This window comes from Natator depressus, chromosome 20 (assembly GCF_965152275.1).
Source record: "Natator depressus isolate rNatDep1 chromosome 20, rNatDep2.hap1, whole genome shotgun sequence".
NCBI classification, from domain to species: Eukaryota; Metazoa; Chordata; order Testudines; family Cheloniidae; genus Natator; species Natator depressus.
The window spans coordinates 10,755,883-10,780,777 of NC_134253.1; the positions used below are offsets into that span (position 1 = coordinate 10,755,883).

Sequence of the window (24,895 nt, forward strand, 5' to 3'; positions counted from 1 at the left end):
GAGGGGTCACACAAACCACTTCCAGACAGATCACCCCACCCCGCAACTCCCCATGATTGGTCAAACCTCCTCTCGGGGTGGTCCCCAGTGGCTCAAACCCCTACTGATTGGTAGAGGGCGGTGGGAGGAATTCTTAGAGGGGTCACACAAACCACTTCCAGACACATCACCCCACCCTGGAACTCCCCATGATTGGGCAAACCTCCTCTCGGGGTGGTCCCCAGTGGCTCAAACTCCTACTGATTGGTAGACGGTGGTGGGAGGTATTCTTAGAGGGGTCACACGAACCACTTCCAGACAGGTCATCCTGCCCCAGAACTCCCCCTGATTGGTCAAATCTTCTCTTGGGGCGTTCCTATCAGGGCAAAACCCATCCCGATTGGTAGAGGACAATGGGAGGAGTTCTTAGAGGGGTCACATGACACACGTTGCTTCCGGTCATTTGTCTGCCTTGACCCTGGAAGTAATACCTCATGGCTTGGGACTTCCAGTGACCGGTGGGCAAGGCTTTCGAGGGCCAAGGGTGCGGTAGGGCCCTTATACTACTGGACTGCCTTGTTCTCTTTGTCTCCCGCTTCATTCCCCAAGCACTCGGCCAGGACAGATGTCATTTAGGACCTCAGTTGCCACCAGCTGGACAGAGGGACTTGGGTCTTTCTTGAGGACCTGGAGAGCTGAAATGACAGAGGACAACATGTTAGTGTACAGACTGTCAAATCACAGCTCAGCGTGATCACAGAATCTTGAAGTACCAGAGCAGAATGATCACATGGTAAAATGTGAAACTGGGCTCAGTCCTTCTATTGGGATGGAAAATACATGAGAGATGAATATGCCTCACTTTTCATATTGTCACCTGTGCCTGAAATAGCTGGAGACTTACTACCTCTGAATACCACGCTACAGAAGCTCTCCAATACAAAGAAAGCTTTAGGTTCCTCCATTGGCTCCCTTCCGTGCTCCCAACAAGTGGGGAGACCCTGACTCGACCAGAAAGTCATCCACTCTGCTGTAAATGGAAGAAGGTCCATTGTTTCAATAGCTTCCACTTTTCAGTTTATTTTCCATCTCTAACCCTGGAATTGAACAGAGGCCAGGTCCAAGCTGGTTTGTGCAGGATGCAGGGCACCTACTGGAAGAAAAATTGCTGGTGGGAAATTGGGGGTAGCAGGAAGTGGCTACAATTTCTCCTCACCTGGGGAGTCCACAGAGAGCCAATAAAGCCCAAAGAATGGATAGCACTGGCTGCGGAGGGGGCCTTGCCAGGACAACCAGGAGATGCACGGACTCACATCATACCCTCTGCAGCTGCCTCCTTCAGGGGAAATTATAGCTGACTTTCTACTGGGCGAGAGTGAATTTGTCCCTTGATGTGTGGCTGATGCACTTTGCACCAGTGGTATCGGTTACTGCTGCTTGTCAGCTAAATTCCTTTAGAACTCACGGATGAGCAGAACTTCAGCTGTATTTATTACTTACACATCAACAGATGTTCCAGGTCCAGCCATTTCATACGCTGCCTGTCTGTGTGTTCCAGGATGATGCCTAAATACACAATGGAAAACAAACAACAACAACAATAAAACCTTCCCTTGTTGAGTGCAAAGTGATATTAGCAGCCCCTAGACAGGTCTTTGGCCTCTCCTACTGTGGGCCTAAGGGTGAGCTGTGGGCAAGAGGATGCTAGTGCAGTTTAGAGTCCACACTGAAGAGAATGAGAAAGACTTTTTTTTTTTTTTAAGAATGTTTACACAAAACCCATTTGCTTTAAAGAGTCTGTGTTCCTCTTGCCACTGCTGTCACTTATTGGAGACATACTAAGCTAGTGTCTTGGTCTAGTGGTCTGAGCAAAGGACTGGGGCCAGGAATAAGTGAGTTCTAAGCAGGGATCCCACAAGGTGACTGATAGGTGAGACTTAGGCCACAATGCCTGCCTGTCTCACCTGGGTATGCTTGCTAGAAGAGGGCACACGGCTAAAGCGGAGGAACCTTTTGCCTCCTTGACAAGGTGGTGTGGCCAGGAACCTGAAACAGCAGGCGCTGAGGGCAGGTGGGCTGCATGCCTCCCAATGATGAAGTAGTAGTGAAGAGCACTGAGCAACACTGTGGGTGGGTCTGCACTTTGAGCGAGGGGGATCACTCCCAGTTCAATGGGACAGGCCCACACTAGCTCGCACAGCGCTCGCATGCTAAAATTAGAATGTAGCTAAAGCAGCACGAGCAGTGGGAGGAGCTAGCCACCTTGAGAATCGACTTTGGGGTTTGGATGGGACATACTTGGGGTGGTTAAACCTCCTGCTGCTCCTGCCATCGCAGCTACTCTCTATTTTTAGCACTCAGGGCTAGTGCGGGTATGTCTCATCAAGCTGGGAATTAGACCCCCAGCTCCAAGTGTAAACATGCCCTATGAGACAGTGTCCCAGCCTCTACTACTAAATGACTGCACCGTGCTTTCCCTGCAACAATCCCAAAGCACTTTATAGCAAGTCATGATTTCCTCCGACCACCACACTGGAGAGGTAGGGATATTAACCTCCCCATTTATGTATGGGAAACTGAGGCACAGAGAGATTAATGGCAGCTCAGTGCTGCACAGTGGGATTTTTTTCTCTCTCCCTCAATGGGAATACCAAAAGGGACACTGGGCATCATCTCTCACCAGCTAACTTGGCTGCAACTGCCCGGATCTCTTCCCAGCTGCTAAAGAAGTATGTGATGGTGCTTTTGTACAAGTTCTCCAGCAGCTCGGCATTCTCTTTGGCCTAGAGGAAATCAGGGACACATGAGCTCTCTCTGGCTAGAAGTGCCCTTTGACTGCCAGCACATGCTTTTACGAGCCACAGGTAAATCAGAGAAAGAACAGGTGACTGGGTGGACGTGGGAAAAATGGGGATCTGTGGCAGATTTACATTTCCCGTCACCCTCAGTCATATATCCCACTCTGACCGTTATTTCCATTACCCATCACACATCCCCCCCACACCTCTACACCACCACATGCCACTCCAGTCAAGAATCTCAGACACTGCAACAGCTCACTCACAAGGTGTCTGCAAATGTCCACCTGGAGCTCTTCAGGCTTCAGCTCGGCTGTGCCATCAAGGTGTTGATTCATGGCAGTTTGGAGCCTCTTCAGTCCCAAAAACGGGACACAGAGGTGAAACGTAGCTCTGCATTCCTGAAAAAAAGAAAGCGTGTCACACCATTTAATTGTTCCCTACTGAGTGCTATGGTCGTTCAAAGGGAACTCATCTGCTTGACTGCTCATCTATTCCAGGATAAAAAGGGATTCATCTGGATGTAATTGGCAGAAAACATGCAGGAATGACTAATAGAGGGGAGAGCTTCCACTGCAACCTGGAGGTAGCATCAATGTCTTTTTGGAACAGATCTACCTATGAAAGCTGCTTCACCAGGTCTCTCTTCTGTTCTGGGGAGGCAGGGGCCTGGGGTGCAGAGACAGACAGGAATAGAGAGCTGTCGGGCTCAGACCCAGGACCTATCCTGGATTCTGGTGAGGCAGCCATGGAGCAACCTGGCGGGAACTGACTCAGCAGGAGGGCAATGAACTGAGGGGAGAATTTGGGCCTCCACAGCAGGCAGGAATAGCAGAGCTCCCCTGGCATTGGGAGGAAGATTCCTTTGGCTTAGTAAATAAGTCACTCTCGGTCTTACCACTGAAACCCTGGGGTTCGGGTCTTGCAGGTGCAGCAGAAGTGTGACCCAGCTCTGTCTAACCTGCTCGGCGAAATAGCCCTTCCATTTTCTTTTGGTCAGGCGGGCCAGGATGCCAAACAGGACAAAGGACAGTAAACGAAGAGCATCGTCCTCCTACAGCCAAGAAAGCCCCACAAGTTAGTAACTAAGGGACAATCACATCACGTACCTCGCACAGCCATCTCTTCTACGCTAAAGTCGAGGGATTCCAACTACAGCTAGTCGGAAACACTTTCATGAACTAATTTTTGATTCGAATTTGCTGATTCATCAAACTATTTTAGCGACAGTTCCATTTGGATGAAATTCCTCCAGAAGCCAGGCAGGGGTCCTTAGAAACCTGCCTGCTGTCTTGCCAGTGCACCCATTCAGCTCCTTGGAAGCCCATCTAGCAGGCTGACTGGGATCGTGGGCTTCCAAACCCCCAGCGTCTGGGACCCCAGCTCTCAAATTGGCAACTCCCTGGCACTTCTAGCTCCCACAGTTTCCTGGGTTCCCAGCACCGGGATAGTCTGAGAGCAGACTGCCCGGACCCAAGGCTTTCAATAGAGCTCGGCTGAGAATAGTCATTCTGTTTCACAAAGAGTTTTGAAGTTTGGGGAGAGGGATTCCCACAAATAGGAACAAAACCAAAATTTGAAATCTCAGAATTCTCTGCAAAACGGAATCATTCCAACCCTCTCACGTGAAAATGGTATAGAGCAGGCCCAACACTCTCTATTGTACCTTGGAACCCACTTTTCATGGTTATCTAGCTACCTAATCTAGTATTCAGACTTTCTTTGAGGTTCTCAGTGGCAAGAAAGAAGAACAGAAGGGGGAGACTGTGGGAGCAGGGATGTCATCCCCATCCTCCTAATGTTCTCCTCCTCCGTAAAACACCTCTCTTCCCTGGGGCCGAAACATCTCTTCACTCTGACATGAGCAATGCCCAGGGAGTAAATGGAGTCTAATCAAGATCGGTTGAACTGGGGCTGGAGAGTTCTGGTCACATACGTTGTCAAAGTAGGTCCGGATCCGTTGGGTGAGGTCTCTGAAGGAAGAACCTATGTCCTTCTCTTTCAGCTCCTTCAGGACTTTGGCCACTGCTTTCATGCTCTCGCCAATGACTTCAGAACTGAAAGGGTCACTTAAGGCCCTGATCAGTATGACCATAAGAAACTTCTTGTGCTTTTTCACCTGGACAAACATACGACATTAAAGAACACTTATCACTGATCACACTTCTAATACGTTTTCTTTAGCATTATGAAGCTGTGGGAATTTCATATCCCCCTCCCACCCCCCGGAGACCTATAGCTATATTTCAGACCAGGTTCCAGCTACAATGAGCCAAACTCGGGGCCATAATACACCTGTGTCATCCTATTATTAGATTCCTAGTTACTTAGATTCCAAGGCCAAAAGGAACCCTTGTGATTATCCGGTCTGACCTCCTGCATAACATTGAACTTCCCCGAAATAGACTCTGTTGGAACTAGAGTGTACCTTTTAGAAAAACGTTCAATCTTGATTTTAAAATTGCTAGTGACAGAGAATCCACTACAACCCTTGGTAAATTGTTCCAATGGTTAATTAAATTTACCATTAAAAATCAATGCCTTATTACCAGTCTGAATTAGTCTAGCTTCATTTTCCCCCATTGAATCTTCTTATACCTTTGTTTGCTAATGGGAAGAACCCATTCTCAAAATGTGCTCCCCATGTGAGTAGTTCTAGACTGTCCTCAAGTCACTCCTTAACCTTCTCTTTGTAAAGCTAAATAGATTGAGCTCCCTGAGTCTATCACTAGAGGTATCTTTTCCAATCCTTTGAGAATTCTTGGGACTCTTCTCTGAATCCTCTCTAATTTATCAGCATCCTTCTTGAATTGTGGACACCTGATCTGGACACAGCATTCCAGCAGTGCTCACATGAGTGTCATATTCAGAGGGAAAAGAACTTCTTTACTCTTAGTCAAGATTCCTCTCTTTATGCCTCTAAGGATCATTTCAGCCCTTTTGGCCACAACTTCGCATTGGGACACCTTATGTTCAACTGATTCTCTGCCATGACTCAAGTGGTTTTCAGCATCATTGCTTCTTGGGATAGAGTCTCTCATCCTGTAAGTATGGCCTGCATTTTTTGTTCCTAGATGGAGACATTTACACATGGTCATATTAAAGTGCACAGATTGTTTGCTTATGCCCAGCTTAGCAAAGGATCTAGCTTGCTCTGTATTGACTGCAAAGAGGTTACTCGGGTATGTGGGAGAGCAGAATTTGGCCTAGTGCATTTTGTGCAGCCTCTGTAAACTCCGAACAACTGTTTCCCTTGGTTTCTCTAGTTATGCTGCATTCTAGTCAGTATTCTCTCTTACCTTCTCAGGCGCCCCATAGACTAAATTTCCCAGGCCTCTTACAGCCATCTGCCGGACAATGCTGTTCCTATCATGGGACTTTTCTTCCAAGATGTGTAAGACTGGCTTAAGGAACTTCTTCTCCCTGAGCATGGGATCACTCATTAGCTGAAAGAAAATCAACCTGTCCATTAGCCCCAATATGATCGTTAAGATTGGGAATAGAATTTGAGCCGACATGTCATACACTAAAAACAACAAGGAGTCCTCCTACAGCCCCAGTTTTGAGGATACAGAGAAATATGGCTACCCCTCTGATACTTGGCACATAATACACTGTAACTTTAGTATTCCACACAAATGAGAAAGGTCTACAAAACATGGAGCTTTCCTTTTGGGCACTAAAATAGGGATCCACTCACCTCTTGAGAGCCTCTTAGTGGCTGGGTATGGTATCACAGTCCTTTTCTCACCCCTCGTGCACCCTGCCAGCTGTCCTCAGTGAGTCTTCTGTGGCTCAGGCCTCTGGCTGAGTCCCAAAGTCCAAATGAACCCCTTCTGGGGTAGTCCAGAACAGTCCCATTGCCCTCACTAGGGTCTCCAGCCCCAGCTCTGGGTCCTTTACATTCTGCCCTTTGTTCAAGCTCTCCATTAGCATTGTCCCCTCCATGGGGCTTATGCCACTGTTGGTGGTAGGGGAACCTGGGCCTGCCCCTAACTCTGGGTTCCAAACCATGGATCCTATAAACAGGAGCTAGGCACTGCTTGATTTCAGTTCATTGTCGTTTCTTCCTACCCACCACTTTTAGCTTCACCCTCACCTCAGGGTTAAAGTTCTTCGGGACTCTCTTCCTGAAAACCCAGCTTAAATAAAGGCTGCCAGAATCAAACTCTGGTTGTCCCCTGAATTTCTGTGGCCAGAGAGCAGCGCCCTTTCTTGCACCTCCAGTTCCTGCCAGAAACTGACCTGCTAAAGCCCTTCATAGAATCATAGAATATCAGGGTTGGAAGGGACCTCAGGAAGTCATCTAGTCCAACCCCCTGCTCAAAGCAGGACCAATCCCCAATCAAATCATCCCAGCCAGGGCTTTGTCAAGCCTGACCTTAAAAACTTCCAAGGAAGGAGATTCTACCACCTCCCTAGGTAACGCATTCCAGTGTTTCACCACCCTCCTAGTGAAAAAGTTTTTCCTAATATCCAACCTAAACCTCCCCCACTGCAACTTGAGACCATTACTCCTTGTCCTGTCCTCTTCTACCACTGAGAATAGTCTAGAACCATCCTCTCTGGAACCACCTCTCAGGTAGTTGAAAGCAGCTATCAAATCCCCCCTCATTCTTCTCTTCCGTAGACTAAACATTCCCAGTTCCCTCAGCCTCTCCTCATTCAGCTCCTTTTAGCCGAGCCTGATGGGCTCGGATTGGCTGCTTTCATGAGGCCTCTCTAGACAGACCCAGATTGGGGGCTCTTTTCCTGGGGCAGGGTGTAGTAGGACCACGGGGCCTCTTGTAAGGAGCCTTAAAGCCCAGGTACAGCCCATCACAGGCACAGAGAGGTTGTTTTTCTTAGAACCAGATAAGCCCCGAAGATAGTTGCTTAGCATAAGTGGGAAATATGATGCAGAAGTTGGAGGAAGACTGTGGAAACGGAGGATGCTCCAGCAGGTATCCCCACACTAGCCTAGGACTTAGGAGACCCAGGTTCCATTTCCTGCTCCCTCAAAGACTTCCTGTCTGACCTTGGGCAAGTCACTTAGCCCTTCTGTGCATCAGTTCCCTGCCTGTAAAATAGGAAACATAGTGCTTCCCTACCTCGCAGGAGTGTGGTGGGGATACAGACATTAAAGAGTTTGGAGGTCCTCAGATACTAGAGTAATGAGAACCTAAGATAGACATTAATGTAGTTGTAGGTTGCTTGGTTGGTAGTATTAGGACGCTCGGTTCATTCAGAAGATGTGCTGAGCTAAACCAAAATCAGGAGCTGTTGGTTAGGATCAGCACTAGGACTTGGCAGAAGAGGTCCACTCATCCAAACTCTGTCCGTATCTCTCTCAGCCAGCACCTGTGGTTGTGTAGCTAGTATAGGCAATGGCGGCAATAAAAACCACAGAGAGAGAAGGACTCAGAAAGGTATCGTGAAGTTCCTGGTGAGGTTTCCATATAAAGGAGGACCTATTCTACTGTCTAAAATGACAATTCCTCCTATGAACTGAACTGTACAACTCCCGAAAGAAAGGCAGACAAGAGTCTAATGGTGAAACTGCTCTTCAGAGCCCTGTGTCTTACCTGGGCAAGGAAAGCTGTGCTGGTGACTCGGTGGTTTTCTGAGGGGGAATTCACCCAGGGGAGGAGGCTCTGTATGATCTCAGGTGTTATGAGTCCAGATCTTAGCAGAAGACTGGAAGACAAAAGAAACCGCTCATGGGCTAGATTGCACACTTCAAAAACTCAGCTGCTCTGAGCATACAGCTCTGATAGCTAGGAGTGGGAGCTGTGTGTTTCCACCCAGGACACCCCCGCACCCCCCGCCCACAAAACTATAAACGGGAGGTTCCCTCTCAGCCACTCTATTGGCTACTCATTCCCAAGGATAAAATGATGCCTCCAAGATCTCTTACCTCACCAGCAGACACACTCCCTCATGATGAGTCTTGGGGTTTTCCACAAGAGTCCAAGTCCTCTGCTTCCTGAGCGCTCTCACCAGTCTCTCATTCCCACCCTTGAAAAGCACAGATTCTAATGCTTTGATAGAAAGCCTGGGGAAAGAGAGGCACAGAACTGCAGCAATCAGGAGGAAGGTGCAGCTTGAACAGAGAGTCAGGAAGCTCCAGTTACTTCTCAGGTCTGCTGTTCAATCGGCAGTTCACCCATTGGCAACGTCCTGGACACCAGCGTCCCTGGAAGGACTTGATGCTGGGAGGTAAGGTTCAGTCTCATACATCTCATAGGACTAGTTTTGCTAGGGACAAAATTTTGCAGTCCTTTTTCTCTTTCTGCAAGGAGTATGGGCACTAGCAGAGTACAGTGATATGGAAAAGATACATGATCAGGACCCAGAAACAGGGGGCATAGAGTGTGGTGATCACTAATGGACATTTTGGGGTCATATCTCCAGATATGAGGTGACAGAGTGCTGAGGGTTTGCACTTGAGTCAGCACTCTGGTCACTATTCGTACTAATTCGGTTCCTCACAGAAGGCCTAATTGGATAGAGGTGTACCCGATTACGAGGTCAGATTGAGGCTAGTGAGTCAAGGAACCAACCATTCCATTAACAGGGAAACTGTATAAAAGGACATGGGCAGGAGCCCTTTGAGGGGAACAGACAGAGAAAGAAACTTGGGTGACCAGATGTTCCGATATTTGGGGCTTTATCTTATACAGGTGCCTATTCCTTCCCCCCCCCCCCCGCCCCCACCCCCGTCCTGATTTTTCACACTTGCTGTCTGGTCACCCTAAGAGAAACAGAAAGACAAAAAGCTAGGAGAGCCTGACAAAGTGAGGTCTCTGAGTGGAAACACCTTACCCCCCACCTGACTTTTGGAGAAGAGTTTAGAAAGTTGAGATACAATATAAAGGTGCTATGTATTGGTAGGGGGATTAAATAGACTATACGTTGGTGTTTACAAGCAAAAAAGTCTTAACGCAGTCTGTGTTTGTGGAAGATGTGGGGGTGCAACACCCCTCTCTGTCACAGCTGGGGGCTCATCAGGGATTTCCCTGTTATATATGCAAATGGAGAGCCTGTTGGAGAAGCCGGTGTAGAGGTTTGGCAGTCCGGGTGATGGAGGGAACACTGAAATGGGTGATGAAGCAGCAAAGAGAAGTGTAGAACAGGGGTTCTCAACCTTTCCGTTTCTGAGCCTCCCCCGACCCTCAACATGCTAGAAATACTCCATGGCCCAGTTCCAGGCCTCTGCCCTGCCAGGCATCAGAGTTTGGGGCTCCTGGCTCCAGATTTTAACCCCACAGGGTGCAGGGACTTGGGGCTTTAGTGCAGGTGCTGGGCTCAAGGCTTCAGCTTTCTGCCCTGAGCCCCAGCTAGTCTAAAGCCAACCCTGCTTGGCAGACCCCCTAAAACCGGCCCGGTTGAGAACTGCTGGTGTAGAACAGTGGTCTCCAAACATTTTGGCTCACGCACCCCCAGGGTGACCTGCCGCAGACGCGCCACCGATGGAAGACCTGCCACAGGTGGGCCGCCAGAGGGGAGCACCAGCCGTGGACGTGCAGAGCTGCTGCCGAAGGAAAAAAATGGCGGAGTGCAGTCCGGCGGCGCTACTGCTGCCACGCACCCCCCGGGATCATCCCACGCACCCTAGTTTGGAGACCACTGGTGTAGAAGACCCGACAGACCTTCCAACAATCCCAGCAGACAGAAAAACAGCCTTTCCTTGCCCGGTAGGTTTAACAGCAAAAGAGTCGGCAGGAATTTATACGGGAGCAAGCCCAGGTCTGGCAACAACTCCTCCAAAGTTTGGTGAGTCCCGTGACAGGAAATGGAAACCAGGCACAGGAGATCAGACTGTAAAATGGGACCTGCGAACAACCCCGATGTGGTTTTGGTTACTCTTCAAGGAGGAGCAGTGAGACCTCCTAGGGACAGAACAATGTGGGCCCTTCAACTGACACCCTATTTAACCGGGGAAGCACATATAGGGCTTTTAGTGATGAGCAGGCAAGAGATTATGACATGATTAAGGCAGCCATGCTGGACGAGGTGGGGCCTGTCCACGGAAAAGTACTGCCAGAAATGTAGAGTTGAAAGATGGATTGAGGGATTATGCCTCTGTGCATTTGGACAGAAATTAAAAGATTGGGCCACTCATTGGTAAGGCCAGATACTCAGACTGTGGGGGAGATCATGGACTGCATGGTTCTGGAAGTTTCTTCAGAGTCTCCCTGAGCATACCCGAGTATGGGTTCTGTGGCGCCAGCCAGTTCATCTGGACCCCACAGTTAAAGTGAGAGGAATTTGCACAGGCGGACATTCCCAGAGTGAGTCAGTGGTTTAAGAGACTAGATTTGAGAAGGACCAGAGTGCCTACAGCTGGGAAGGGCAGCAAGAAGAAGAGGGAGGAGCCTCAAGGAACTGTAGTGGGAGCTTGGCCTACGGTGTGCTTCCGACATGGACCTGAAGGACATCTAAAAAGAGACTGTCCGAAAATGGACTGTGGGTTTGCCCAGTTTTGTGGTTGGGACAAGACTCCCAGGCAGGGAAGAAAAAAGAAAGTACCTACCGTATCGGTCTGGGTAGGGAGGAGCCACCAAAGGGACTAATGGACACAGCTTCATCCTGTTTGCTAATCAGGCAGGAGTTAGTGAAACCCCACTGGATACTTCCCAGAGGTAGGATCAAAACTGAATACCAGGTCCATGGGGACAATAAATTCTGCCCAATGGCAGAGGTGACTCTGAAAATTAAGGGGAAGTTTAGGCAGAAACATGTAGGGGTAGTGGATGGATTGCCCCACTGCCTTCTACTGGGCATGGACTGGAATCCCTTTCTAACAGGGACACCAAGGCAGGTATGGAGGCCCAGGAGGGCGGAAATAAAACCTGAAGGGCCAGGTAAAGAGGAAATATAGGTAAAGGGGCTGGAGGAACCTAGACACGAAAGTATAGACAAGAGGGAGGAGAAAGAAAACAAAGGTCAAGCGTAAAGGTGACTTAAGATCATCCATTGGGGTCAAACAGTCATCAGAGCCCTTACCACCAGCATCTCAGGAGCAGGCATCCCTAGAACACTTTGGAGGGACTCAGAGCAGTCTGTGTCCATGGAAGAGGCCGGGGCACAGCCTACCACCCCATCACATATAGGTACCTAAAATGGGCCTGCACATGGGCCAACAGCATGAGCAGAATATATACTCGTGTCTGCAGCGCCAGCAATCACATAGCTAGGTACCCATCCATCTGAACAAATTCAAGTTTTGTGGACAAAACTGAGGCACCCATCTTGAAAACCTGACCCACTGTGGCCACTACATAAGATCAGCCTTACTGGGTCAGTCCAATGGTCCATCTAGTCCAGTACACTGTCTTCCAACAGTGGTCTATGCCAGCTTCTTCAGCAGGAATGAACAGAACAGGGCAATCATGAAATGATCCAATCCCTGTTGTCCAGTCTCAGTTTCTGGCGGTCAGAGGCCTAGGGACACCCAGAGCTTGGGGTTGCATCCCTGACCATCTTGCCTAATAGCCATTGATGGACCTGTTCTCCATGAACTTATCTAATTCTTTTTTTTTTTTTTAAACCCAGTTATACTTTTGGCCTTCACAACACCCCTTGGCAATGAGTTCCACAGGTTGACCGTGTGTTGTGTGAAGTAGTACTTCCTTATGTTTATTTGATACCTGCTGCCCATCCGTGAACAGAGCTGAGATCCTGGTTTCCTAGGAAAATTCAGAGACATTATAAAACCATGAAGTCTGTAATTTGAGCACCTTGTTGGCATGGAATAAAGAAACACAACAAGAAGAGAAACTAATAATGTTGTGAGATTGGTGGGAAATGTACATGAATGTGCTACCAAAGCTGAAGTCAACTGAGGACTCAGGAATCTTAGTGTTAACTGGCGAGGGGCACAGAGTGGGTGCCGAGGGGCCTGGTACATACATTCTAGCTCACTAAAAGATTGCCCCATGAGTCTCAAATAAAAGCCCATGTCACCAATATCATTGTGAAACGCATGTACAGATGCTGTGTCAAGAGTCATGGATATGCATTGAAATTACATTCTTAGGATCTGTGTCTCGGGACTAGTCACCAGGAAAGGTGACAAAATGGTTTTCTTTCAGGCAAGAAATGTTTATCCATCTCTTTGTTTACATGTACATTAAGCATGTAGGGTTCACATTCAGTTGAGAAGGCCTGTGAGAACTTCAAAGAAAGAAAAGTAGCAGGAAGTAGACAGGGGGTGGGGACCCAATTTTGGGGTATACATCAAAGGTTTGCTCTAGTCTATTTGGGGGACATCTTTCACTTAGGAAGTAGATGGACCGCGAGTTTGCTTCATGAAAGAGGGGTCGCGATCAGGCTTGGTTGAGAAATTTGGGTGAGAAACATCTTTAGACAGGAGGTTAACCTGTTGGTTAAGTTTAGTTTCTAGGAGCAGGATATGATTTCATTTGAAATGTAACCATTTTTTGCTTGCATTCTTACTCACGGTCACTGGAATCTCTGTTCTTTGAGAATCTCGGTTCTTGTTTTCACTAGAAATATATCTAGGTGCTGTGAGTTTTGCAGTACAGAGTATAAGTATCTAGTGTAGAGTCTAAAGTAGAAGTAATAAACTGGTGTGTCCTGTTCCATTGGGAACAGCAGGCCTGATCATTCTGTGGGAGTTCAGTGGATAAAGGGCTGGACACTCTACGGAATGGTCAGAAGACTCGGGGGTTGGTGTGTGCCTGTCATTAACCTGTACAAAGAGACTGAGGTCTGAGGAGGCCTGGGTGGCAGCGTTTGTTTTGCCAGAGCCTGGTAGTTTCAGGGAACTGACCCACAGCAGGCACAGACAAGACTTCCTCACTCGAAGGGCATGTGATGGTAAGGTGCCTCGTAACCCTGGGAGCTCCTGGGGAGCGTCACACAACTCTACTGGAATTCTCTTTGTTTCTCTCCCTTCCTTCTAATTACCGGCAAGGGTTCCCCTTTGTAAGTTGTAGCCCTCTTCGCAATTGGCTCGGGCTGCTTCTCGTTGGCAAAGGCAGCTTTTGTCCGAGGGTTTGGCTGACCTGCTGCAGGAGAACAGGAAACAACTCTGGGAGCAGTTCCTGCACAGCTTTGCTCGACTGCAGGGCTGACACCACCTCAAAGATGGCACATGTTGCCTGAAAGGAGAGCATGGTAAAAAAGGAGATCTCTTCCCAACGCCATCACACCCTGTCTCCCCTTCTGATATCTGCTGTACTAAATTCTCCCTTCTGCCAGTAACTTGAATGACAGCGAGCAACTTGCTTAACTCGTGGCTCACTTTCCCACATCTGTACAAATGTGTATGACCTCCCAAGGCATGCTGTGAGTCCAAAGGAAGATTTGCAAAGCACTGTGAGAAACCTGCTCCAAAGACTTTCTAAGGGCCAGATAGTATTAAGGAAATCAGTAACGTAGCTAAAACTGCCGTATTTGTTCCACAGACAGCAGAGCCGGACTCAGGGAAACAGTCCATCAGAGGAGAAGTGCCCACACACCAATATTATACCACACTTCCCGCTTTCCATCAGCAGGATTGTCACAGGGCACAGGAAAGCCTGAAAGACGTGTCTGTCATCTAACTTACTGAGAGAGGTTCAGCAGCTGCCAAATGCCTGTCAATTTCTGTCTCTGAGGTGATGCTGCCTTCTGTTCTTGTTGGAGTCTTTATCTTCTCTATTAGGGCTTGTAGGACTTGAGTGGCAAGCAAGGGGTCTCCCCCCAGAGATCTCCACAGCTCAGCGGTGTCACTGCAGTTTAACAGAAGTTACAGGTGAGCCCTGGACACTTTTGTGGCTCACACTGAATGCGTCATATTTTAGTAAAGACCAAATGTTCTCCTTGCCTATGATGAGAGAGTTAGGAGTCCTGTCCTCCTTTAACGCTCCTCGTGTTTAAATATGGAGTTTCCAGTTACAGAACTAAGTTAAGTGACCTAGTCTTCCTGCAGCCTAACCATTAATACTAGACTTCAGAAGAACAGGACACAGAGCGCCAACCTCACTTCCTGTTTGCTCCACTTCCCAGTCAATATGGAATCATGAGCATGTGGCTCCCAAAGAGCTAGGGTTTGGAAGGCAAGTGGATGAAAGAAAAGCCAGATTCCTACTAGATGGACATACAACTATGAGAACGAATATTCATGGCCATCCTAGGTCCCCTTCACAAATGGTGTCCCTACCCTCTGTTTGCCAGAAGCTGGGACTGGGCAACAGAGGATGGATCACTTGACAATGACCTGTTGTGTTCATTTCCTCTGGGGCATGTGGCACTGGTCACGGTCGCAAGACAGACTACTGGCCTAGATGGCCTTTTGGTCTGACCCAGTATGGCCGTTCTCATGATCTTAGATTCCAGCACTGATCACTGATAACTCAGTTAGGGATCTTTAAATGAAATGATGGATCTGCTTCCAGTCCACTTTTAAGTACCAAGGGTGGCAATTCTGCTCTGGCGGCCACACCCTCACTGATGCCAAGCAGAGGTCTGATGATAATATTGGCCCTAGTCTTTGCAATCAGCCAGGGATTTGCACCTGAAGCTGTCATGCTACCAGGAAACCAACAGCCACTGCTCATTTCCAGAGTGAGCTCAATTCAGGCGTCTAGAGAGGTAGATGTTTCCAACAATACACTCCAGTTATACCAGTAAAAATAGGTCTTTAGGATGTCAAAGCAGCTATTAATGAATGGAAACAGGATGACACTTAATTTCTCTCCGCACCCCACCTTAACATGTTCTTGGACCTTCCTGCAGAAAGAGCCAGGCTATTAACCCTTAGGAATGATCCCAAACTGTCTGCTGCTTAAATGAAGCCCTACATCTCCTAGTAAAGCTGTGGGATCCATGTTTTACCAAGATGAATGCAATAGGTAGCGGTATATACCTGTCCATCGGCAGACCTTTGCTGAGGAGGCTGGAGATCACTGCCTCTTGGTGATGGTGAGCTAAAATGGACACTGCCTCCACCAGGAACTGCCTCAAGCTGCCCTCCTGGATAGTAGGCATGTGGCGATATAGTATAGCCAGGATATCGGGCACCTGGAAGGAACAAAACCAGAAAGAAATGTCCCTTTTTCTTTCTCTCCATTCAGTCTACAGAATCAAAACCTTTCTTTAGCCATTTGCTGCTTTTTTAGAAATGCCTCACTTCAAGAAGCAAATGTTCAAATACGTCTGCGTAACTTGAACCCACACAAATTGCCCACTCACGGCTGTAAAAAATAACACTGACACACACATAGACATACCAGGTTATTTAATGTGGTGGTGCCCAGCTATGCATTACATAAACCAGTTCACATGCACAAAAGGCGGCTTTGCTTGCCCAGATTTTGCAGGTGTGATTTAAGCAGCCAAATCTGACCATTTGCCTCGAAGAATGCAGAGCTCATCAACAACCACAAGCACAAAATATGCAAGTGCTTTAAAGACAGTGTGTAAATGCCTGGGACTATGAACAGGGGACTACCTCTCATATTCATTCCTAGCCCTTCACATCTTCAAAACACTGTGCAAACATGGCAGTTCTGCTGCGAGGGTTCCCTGTCCTGAGGCCTTTCACCAGCCTTGTTAGAAGATTTGTGGAGAGCTCCTTTCATCTAGCCCTAATGCACTGGGCTCCAGAATAAGGCATATAAATAGTGGATCCCAAAGACACTAGAGTTTTCTCCCTCCCTCCTTCTCTTCTTAAAGGGAGGGTAGGTCTACACAGCAAAAAAATCCCGCAGCACTGAGTTTCAGAGCTCAGGTCAACCTGGGCCTGTGGGGCTTGCATGATGGGGCTAAAAGTGGAGCTATTCCTGCTCGGGCTGGAGCCCAGGCTCAGAAACCTGGCAAGATGGTGGCAATAGCCCAGTGCTCTTTTTAATCCATGTAGCTCTTAGCCATAGGCCTCCTAATACCTGGAGGCCTCCAAGTGCCAGTCATTCTGTCTTCTTGTATTTTCCCCAGAGTCTGTTTTCTCAAGCCTTTCTTGGCTGAATACTGTGGCAACAAGCTAGACCAATAAATAACCAACCATCTTCCTTTTCCCTTGGATTATCTCGGTCTACTGCTATTGATTCGGCCATTGCCTATCTTAGGGTAGGAACAGAGATGGAATCGACTCTATGTCCGAGGGGGAGAAACAGCAAGATTTTTCTTCCTTACACATGAGGGCAAAGATCAAAAAGCCTAGAGTTTAGGCAGAAAAGCTCTCCAGTTCCCAGTTTTACCTGGTCCAGCATGGCATCTCCACACTCCTTCAGGATGATCTTCATCCACAGTCCAGCTGCCGTGGCACAGGTGGGGCTAGCAGACAGCAGACCACCCAATGTGGCCTCAATAAAGTCTGTGGCCTGTTCGGAGGGAAAGTACTCACTAACAACCTGGGAACAAATCAAAACCAGGAGAGACCGCAATGATGTTTGGCTCCAGCACTTTTAAAAATGGAAAAATATATATACCTGCATCAGCCAATGGTGAATTAGCCTCCTGTCTAGCTCGCCATTTGGGATTACAATTCTCTCTCTAGTCTATAGACTACATTTTTGTCTTCTACACTGATGATATCAGGTTAGAAGCAAAGAATCTGTTGCATAGTTAGCACAACATTGTACTGGATATGCAGGAGGTAAGTTTCCCCTTTGTAGTCTCTTACATACACTGCATCTTTTTACAGCACATAGAAGTCAGTCAAGAGAGGCGTGCACACAAATATCGGCGAAGGCAAACCCACAAGGTGACAGAATGAATCCTGGGTGGTTTCTCAGCTTGATGTTCCACTAACACAGTTTTTCTCCTGGATGGCTGGATGGCAGGGCCGGCTCCAGGCACCCACCGAGGAAGCTCGTGCTTGGGGCGGCAGATTGCAAGGGGCGGTGTTCCGGACAATCTTAGGGCGGCATGGGGGCTCTTTTATTTCATTATTTTTTTGTGCTTCACCGCTCTGGATCAGTGAAAAAGCAAGAGCCGGCCCTGCTGGATAGGTACATGTGTGTGCATCCGCGTGCGCATTTTCATGGGTGTGCAACGTTCTGTGGAATCTGGTTTTTACGTGGCATTCAGAGCACACATCTATGAAAAGCATCTTGCTGGTTACTAGCAACCAACACCCCGCTCCCACAGCTCGCTCCGAGTACGGAAAGGCATCATGAAAGAGCAAATGTCAAATGAACGGTGCCCGGTCACTCGCACATCCGCACAAGCTTTTTGAGTCAGTTACCCTGGCCATTTTGCAAGATGCCTGAAACAGAGCCTCGGGGTCTGGAGCTGTTAGTGCTTCACGGAGACATCTCAGCTCCTCCTCTGCTGAGCCCAGGTTTATGGACTGGCCTGGAGGGGAGAAAAGGAGAAAAAGTACTGTAACGATTAAGGAAACTGAACCCCTACTGCATGGATCTTCATACGGGAGGATCCATGTGCTATGCTGTCATCAGCATAGTGTAAAATCTTGGCCCCACTGAAGTCAATGGCAAAACTCCTGGTGACTGGAATGGAGTCGGGATTACACCCTGAAATGTCTGAACGTTACCAGTCGTGGTATGTTATTGTGAATGATCCAGGATTGAACAAGCTCTGTGTTCAGCTTGGAGCAGCTTTCTGTGGGTGTCTGGTTTCAGTAGTCTCTCTGCTCTCACTATTTACATCTCAGCTCCTATTCAAGTACAACTCATGCAGGTAGATCAGAGGTTCCAGTTCAGAGGTGAATCCCTCCCCCAAACTCTCCTTGTAAAAGAGACGGGGATAGACAAAAAACTTCGGCAAGAAACCCAGGCTCATCAGTCACTTCTAAACAATGCTGGGATTACTATGTTGTACATTCAAAGGCTGGAGTCCTTTATTCTGTTTCTGAATCACCAACACTGTTTTTAGGACTGATTAAGAATAATTGGAAATAGGGTGACCAGGGGTCCCGATTTTATAGGGACAGTCCCCATTTTGGGGTCTTTTTCTTATATAGACTCCTCTTCCCCCCCCACCCCCTGTCCCGAGGTTTCACATTTGCTGTCTGGTCACCCTCATTGGAAATGGCCTTAAACGATAACCAAGCTCTATCCCTTATCATCTAACCATTAGGTGAAGAGAATATCCTACTCTTTCACAGAGGGGAAAAATGGCCTCTACTTACTCCAATAGCTCTGAATGCTCATGACAGAGGGCTGCTGGAAGAACTTTTTGTTTACAGAATTATTCCAGGAAACCCCTCCAATCCAGCCAGTGGCAGGGGAAAGAGAATGAAAATGTTTAGTACCAAGGGCTTGTCTCCATGGAGATATTCAAGAAAGCTAATCCCCATTCATTTTCAAAATGCATTAGTTAAACTTCATTCAACACCTATGGGGACACACTTATTTAGAATTAAAGTGGCCTTCATTCAGGTTAGTTTCATTCATGGAATTCACTACAATTAATAAGGCCCATTTTAATTCAGAATCCGAGCATCCACACATGTGTTTAATGCCATTTACCTCATGCACTTTAAATGGACACCTTTAGTTCATTTGGATTAACTTTCCTTAGTGTCCCTGTGTAGACAAGCCCGAAGGAATTTAGCGCTTATCTACCTGTATGCAGACCATTTATTAGTTGTACAGTTCCCAAAAGTGTGCTAGGCTCTTTACACATCAGAATCTTCTCTTCTAATGAGGTATTTACAAGATGCCCACCATTCTGTTATCTAAGCGACAACAGACAGGACAGAAAGAACTAGATAGGCAGACAAATGGACATTACAACAGTGAAAGAAGGTGAAGAATTCCTTATACCTGCTAATGGTCTCCTCACCTTGTATACAGAGAAGGCAGCTGATACAGTCAACCACCCACTGACGGGACGTGGCCAGCGAATCACAGCTGTATGGTGCTATTAGTCCAATCAGAGATCCAAACCCATCAAAAGTTCCCTGAGTCTAATGAAAAAAGAATGAAAAACGAAGAATGAATGATCTCCAGTTGGACTAGACTTCACTTGCCATCCTTATTGTTCAGACCAGTCAGCTCTGTGTTTTTGGGGAACCAGGGCGCAGTATCTAGCCTGTCTGACTCATGAAAGACACCCCCCGCCCCCACCAGTCTCTGTTGGAACCAAAACCCATCAGAGAAAAGGCTTGCAGAGAACAATGAAGGGTGTTGGGAGACACACCTAGACCCCTCCTGAGAAGGGTGACAAGATTAAGACATCTCCATTTGCATACAGAATGAAGAACAGAGACAACTCCCCTAGCCTCATCTGCATGAAAGATGGGATAGGAATTAGCATGAAGAATGAGGAACAGAGAACCGCACTCAACTCTGGGACCAGAAAAGCAGGGACGCACTGCATCATGGGAATCCCTGCTCCAGATGCTAATGAACCTACGCCTGCACGCACCTAGCTCAGCAATTATCAGACCAATTCTAGTAATAAATCTTTATTATCCTAAAATACTGAAGCAGCCTAGTTGTCTTGTGAGCTCCCTGGAAAAAACCACCACCCATACCCAAGAGCGATCAGCTCCTATTGTCTAGCCTAAAGAAAACCCTTGAAAACCCATCAGTTTACCCATAAACAAATCTAGTGTTCTCCCTTGAACCATTGTATTTTCTCTACAAACCCCCCTACCTATGCCCAAGTAAGGGTTCTGATGTATAGACCCAAACTCTGCTTCAGTTCCACTGGGATTCCATCTCCTGACTGATCGTGGTGGGGGCTCTGCCTGTCTCCAGCACTCAGGACCCTGAGCTACCACCATCACCTGGGAACCCCGCCCAGTTCAAGCCTCATGGAGTGGGTGAGATTCCCCCCCCCCTCGCCCCTCCGTTTTCTTTTCTTCTTCAGGTATTAACCTTTCAAATGTAACCATTATGTTTGTTTAGCCCTCCTTGTGTAGTTATCACTATTATTCAATAAATAACTTTTATGGTTCAGCTGGTTGCTTCTCTCTCTCTCTCTCTCTCTCTCTCTCCAAATTTTACTCTCTATTTTCCACTTCCCCCATTTACTCTGCAGCAACCCTTCTTTTATCTAAGCTAAAGATCCCGGTAGCGTCCAAAAATACTGTGGGGTTTGCTCATGAAGTGGGTTACTACCAGTACAATTGTAACGTGAAAGTGGGATAGGGATGTGTTAAACTTGGGGCACATAAGAGGGGAGCAGCTGGAAGTGCTGCGTAACCCAGCCCAGTGAGCACAGGGACATACGAGAGGATCAGCTGGAGAGGGCTGATGGACCTGGTCCGCTCACACTTGCTCTGCTAGTGTGTGCGTGCGTGCGTGCGTGTTCATCTAGTTCTAGGGCTGGAGGGACCCAGCCCTGGGGAACCGAGGTCCTGCAGGGCAGCTCCATTGGGAGGGCACTTGCAGAAGGAAGGAGTAGAGCTCCATAGGAACACACAAGTGACATAAGCAGCACAGTAATAGAATTACAGACCCTCCCCCTCCCCCCAAGAAGAGTAACCCTAATCAATGAGCCTACCCCAAAGTAACAGGCACATCTGGTAACATTGTGCCCCTGATTCCTGTACCGTACTGGGTAATGCACTTTGGAAAACATAATCCCAATTGTACATAGAAATGGATGGGGTCTAAATTAGCTGTTATCACTCAAGAAAGAGACCTCAGAGTCATTGTGTACAGTTCTCTGAAAGCATCCGCTCAACATGCAGTCAAAAAAGTTAACAACATGTTAGGAACCCTTAGGAAAGGGATCGATAAGAAGACAGCAAATATCATTATGCCACGATATGAATCTACAGGACCCCCACACCTTGAGTACTGCGTGCAGTTTTGGTCATCTCATCTCAAAAAGATGTGTTAGAATGGGAAGAAATACGGAGAAGAGCAACAAAAATTAGGCCTATGGGATAACTTCTCACCCAAGGGAGATTAAAAAAAGAGCGACATTTCAGCTTGGAAAAGAGACGACTAAGAGGGAATATGCTAGAGGTCTATAAAATCATGACTGGTGTAGAGAAAGTCAATAAGGAAGTGTTATTTAGCCCTTCACCTAACACAAGACCAAGGGGTCCCCCAATGAAATTAAAAGGCAGCAGGTTTAAAACAAACCAAAGGAAGCATATCTTCATACAATGCAGTCAGAAGACAGGATACTGGGCCAGATGAACCATTCTTTTGCGGGAGGCAGGTTAGCCATTCTTATGTTTTATGTTCTTAGCTGGTTAAATAGAAATTTTCCTTTACCACCCTGGGAGCATAAGAACCAAGAATGCATTTGTGACACTGGCAGACCAGGCAACCTGTGTATGACCCATAATAACTTAACAAGAGGCACTTCCACTGTATCAAGACAGTTCACTTGCATGTGAATTTCAAAGAGAGGGATTAGACTAGCAAACATCAACTCATTCAAAAATGAACAATAGATGCTAAGCCTATTTGTCTGTGTTGATCTATACGCGGTTAGAAGTTTCACTATGTAACCAAATTAGCTTGTAGATGCTCATTCCCTTTCAGGTCTTCATTATGTATGCAAGGTGTTCAGTTAACCTTAAAATCAAAGATGTAAGATACTGCAGGAAACTAATAATTTCTACTTGGTCTTCAGCTTAACTCTCTGTGTTATAATGGAAGAACGGCTAATCACCTTATGCGAATGAGTAACTAGTTTACTGTGTATGCACACGCAATAGAAGATTAGCTTCAAAGCCAAGTACAGGAGGCGATCTGCATTGCCTACTCTTTCTCGGGGGAAGGTCCTGCTGTAGCCATTTTTGTGAGGTAGGCTTGTCAGCCTGCTAGAATAGCTAGAAAAGAGAAGGCTCGGGCCTCATCCTGTCATCTCTAGTCTGCTGAAACTTTGAACAGGGAAAGTGTAAGCCATAAGACAGAGAGCTTCCAAATCATCATTTGAAAGAACCTGGAAAATGCATGGAAAAACTAACAGACTTTACATCTAAGCTGCCTTTGGATTCTGATCTGTTGGGATGATTCCAGAGAGACTTGTACAAGCCAGCAGTTTATTCCATCACTGTTGTGATCCTGAACTATGAACATTGACAGTCACTTATATGGATATTGATCTTTTAACCATTTGTAACTCTCTTCTTTCTTTTAAGAAGAAATCTTCAATTTCGTTATTAAGGATTGGCTGGCAGCATGCTATTTGGGAAAGACCTGAGATTCACATTGACCTGGGGATAAGCATCTGGTCTTTTATGATGGGTGAACCTCACATATGGTGAATCAGGTTTTCAGTAACCCCTCACTATATTAGACTGGGCTGTTTAGATGGGAGCCTAGGTCTGGAATGCCAAAAGGGGACCGTGTTTGGCATTTTGTTAACTAGGGTGGAAGCTCTTTTGCTGTTGACTTGGTGAATGTAATTCTAGAATAAGCCATCAGTTTGGGGGATTGTCTGCCCTTTACTTCTTGCAGTCTGCCCGGAGTGTGGTCACAGCATTGTTGTGTAAACCTCTCTCTTATGGAAGCAGAGGGATCTTAGTCACTTTGAGATCCCAGCTGCTGCCCTGGAAGTGTTTTTCTTGCATTTGCTTTGAGTGTCAGATCGGATATAAGCAGGGAAGTCAGCTCAAGGAAGAGGAAGGCTATACTCACTGTGCTATGAACTGTCTCTTGATAGGCAGTCAGCAGCTGGATGGTGGCCTGCAAGGCCCTTTCTCTCTCCCACTCCTTCTCTGAACGGAGCCATGTCTCTAATAGCTGTTGGTAGAGCAGGGGAATGGACAGAGTTAGTACCAGAAAATCCCTCCCAAAAGTTCCTCTTAAACAGGTTTAATTGTCACTAAAATCCCTCTCCAAAGCATCCGACCTCCATGGAGCGAAGGAATTACATGTCTAATGGAAGTCCCAGGGACCAGATTCACCTCTGAGTGATTGAAGCCAAAGGAGTTACATGAGAGATGAATCTGGGCCCCTGTATGTGAGGTCTCCTGTAGACTGTCTGATGGGAGCTGTCTACCACATTGCATGCTGTTTGATGTCTGCTGCTGTGTTCTGTTTCCTGGGCAACTTCTCCCACGTGGAGTGGCCAAATGACAGAGAGGAGCATTTCTTTTTATTAATTTGAAGAAGAGCAGAGAAGTCCCCCCCCCCCCCGAGCCCAGCTCCTTTTAGAACTTCATTTTTATACTGAAGGTGCATCAAACTCCCCACCCCTCAGCTCTTCAGGATATTCTGTTCATGTCTGAGGAACAGGAAGTCTCCTCTGGATGAGTTTCCATACACAGGGCTTAACTCAATATGAATGAATTCCTCTTTGAAGAAGTGATCAGTTTCAACTGGTTCTCTTGGATTTGGCTACTGCAGTGGTGATTTTCTTGCCGGTCCAAGTAGTGTCAACTACACTGTAAGAAGTTGGTCCCAATCCAGCCCTGGCATAAAATGGCATAGCTTCTGTGGATTTCAGCGGGGCACATGCCTGCTTATCCCAGGAAGAATTTGGTGCTTTTTCGCCAACAATTCACTCCATTGTGGAAAATTCCTCCACAACTGAAGCTTGACCCCCTAAATCTCTGACTCTTCCCTGCAGTAACACAACAAACAAACAAACAAACAAACAAACAATCTCCACCATGGTTCAATGGTCTACTCACTTGAAACATTTCCTGGAACCAGTGTGCGGTTGGTTCTTCCTCCAGCAAAGTCTTCATTAGCTTGCCAAGGGCTTCCAAGGACTCTACGTACAGTGACTGAAACCAGAAGAGAAGGAGTGAGGCTCAGCACAGATAATTTGTGTGTGGGGGGGGGCGGGGGGACTGGGGGCTGGGGAAAGCTAACCATAACCTTGCCAGGGAGGCCATGTGTGACTGCCATCACCCAGTGCCTGCTGGGCAGAAATACAGTGGATGGTGCCTGAGGAGAACTGTTGTCACGTACCTGTATAGGCAGAGCATCCTTTGCTGTCTCACCTTCCTCTTTCATCATCTTCTCCAAGGGAGGGAGGGGAAACAAACTTTTGAAACACTGATGAAGGAGCTCACGGTTTTCCTTCAAGGTCAAAGACGGTTTGAGTTTGCTGGCAGAAGAAAGAGAGAGAGAGAAAAGTCATGCATTAGACTCAGTACCACCTCCAAGTAAAAGAAATGGGTCCAATGACTGGAGATTGTCTCAATCTAACACCCCAAATGCAAACAACCCTTCACTTTGCAGCTGAGCACCTCTTTGCACCTCTATTAAGTATTGGCTCATCGAGAAGTAAAGCTAAAGCTT

The 24,895-nt window shown here is 47.3% G+C and overlaps 1 protein-coding gene across 1 annotated transcript in view; it reads right to left on the reverse strand.

Annotated features, from left to right (window-relative positions):
- Positions 1-1,178: 1,178 nt before the first annotated feature.
- Positions 1,179-24,895, reverse strand: part of LOC141975278 (maestro heat-like repeat-containing protein family member 2B) — a 129,341-nt gene continuing 105,624 nt past the window's right edge. Inside the window, exons 13-27 of the mRNA XM_074935575.1 lie at positions 24,563-24,701; positions 24,280-24,375; positions 23,282-23,386; positions 19,515-19,638; positions 17,953-18,062; positions 16,964-17,116; positions 15,634-15,788; positions 8,674-8,811; positions 8,342-8,453; positions 6,077-6,223; positions 4,714-4,896; positions 3,676-3,831; positions 3,044-3,178; positions 1,944-1,956; positions 1,179-1,195 (exon numbers count right to left, since the gene is read on the reverse strand). Coding sequence (XP_074791676.1) covers positions 1,179-1,195; positions 1,944-1,956; positions 3,044-3,178; positions 3,676-3,831; positions 4,714-4,896; positions 6,077-6,223; positions 8,342-8,453; positions 8,674-8,811; positions 15,634-15,788; positions 16,964-17,116; positions 17,953-18,062; positions 19,515-19,638; positions 23,282-23,386; positions 24,280-24,375; positions 24,563-24,701 — 1,783 coding nt within the window. The remainder of the gene's footprint in view (positions 1,196-1,943; positions 1,957-3,043; positions 3,179-3,675; positions 3,832-4,713; positions 4,897-6,076; positions 6,224-8,341; positions 8,454-8,673; positions 8,812-15,633; positions 15,789-16,963; positions 17,117-17,952; positions 18,063-19,514; positions 19,639-23,281; positions 23,387-24,279; positions 24,376-24,562; positions 24,702-24,895) is intronic.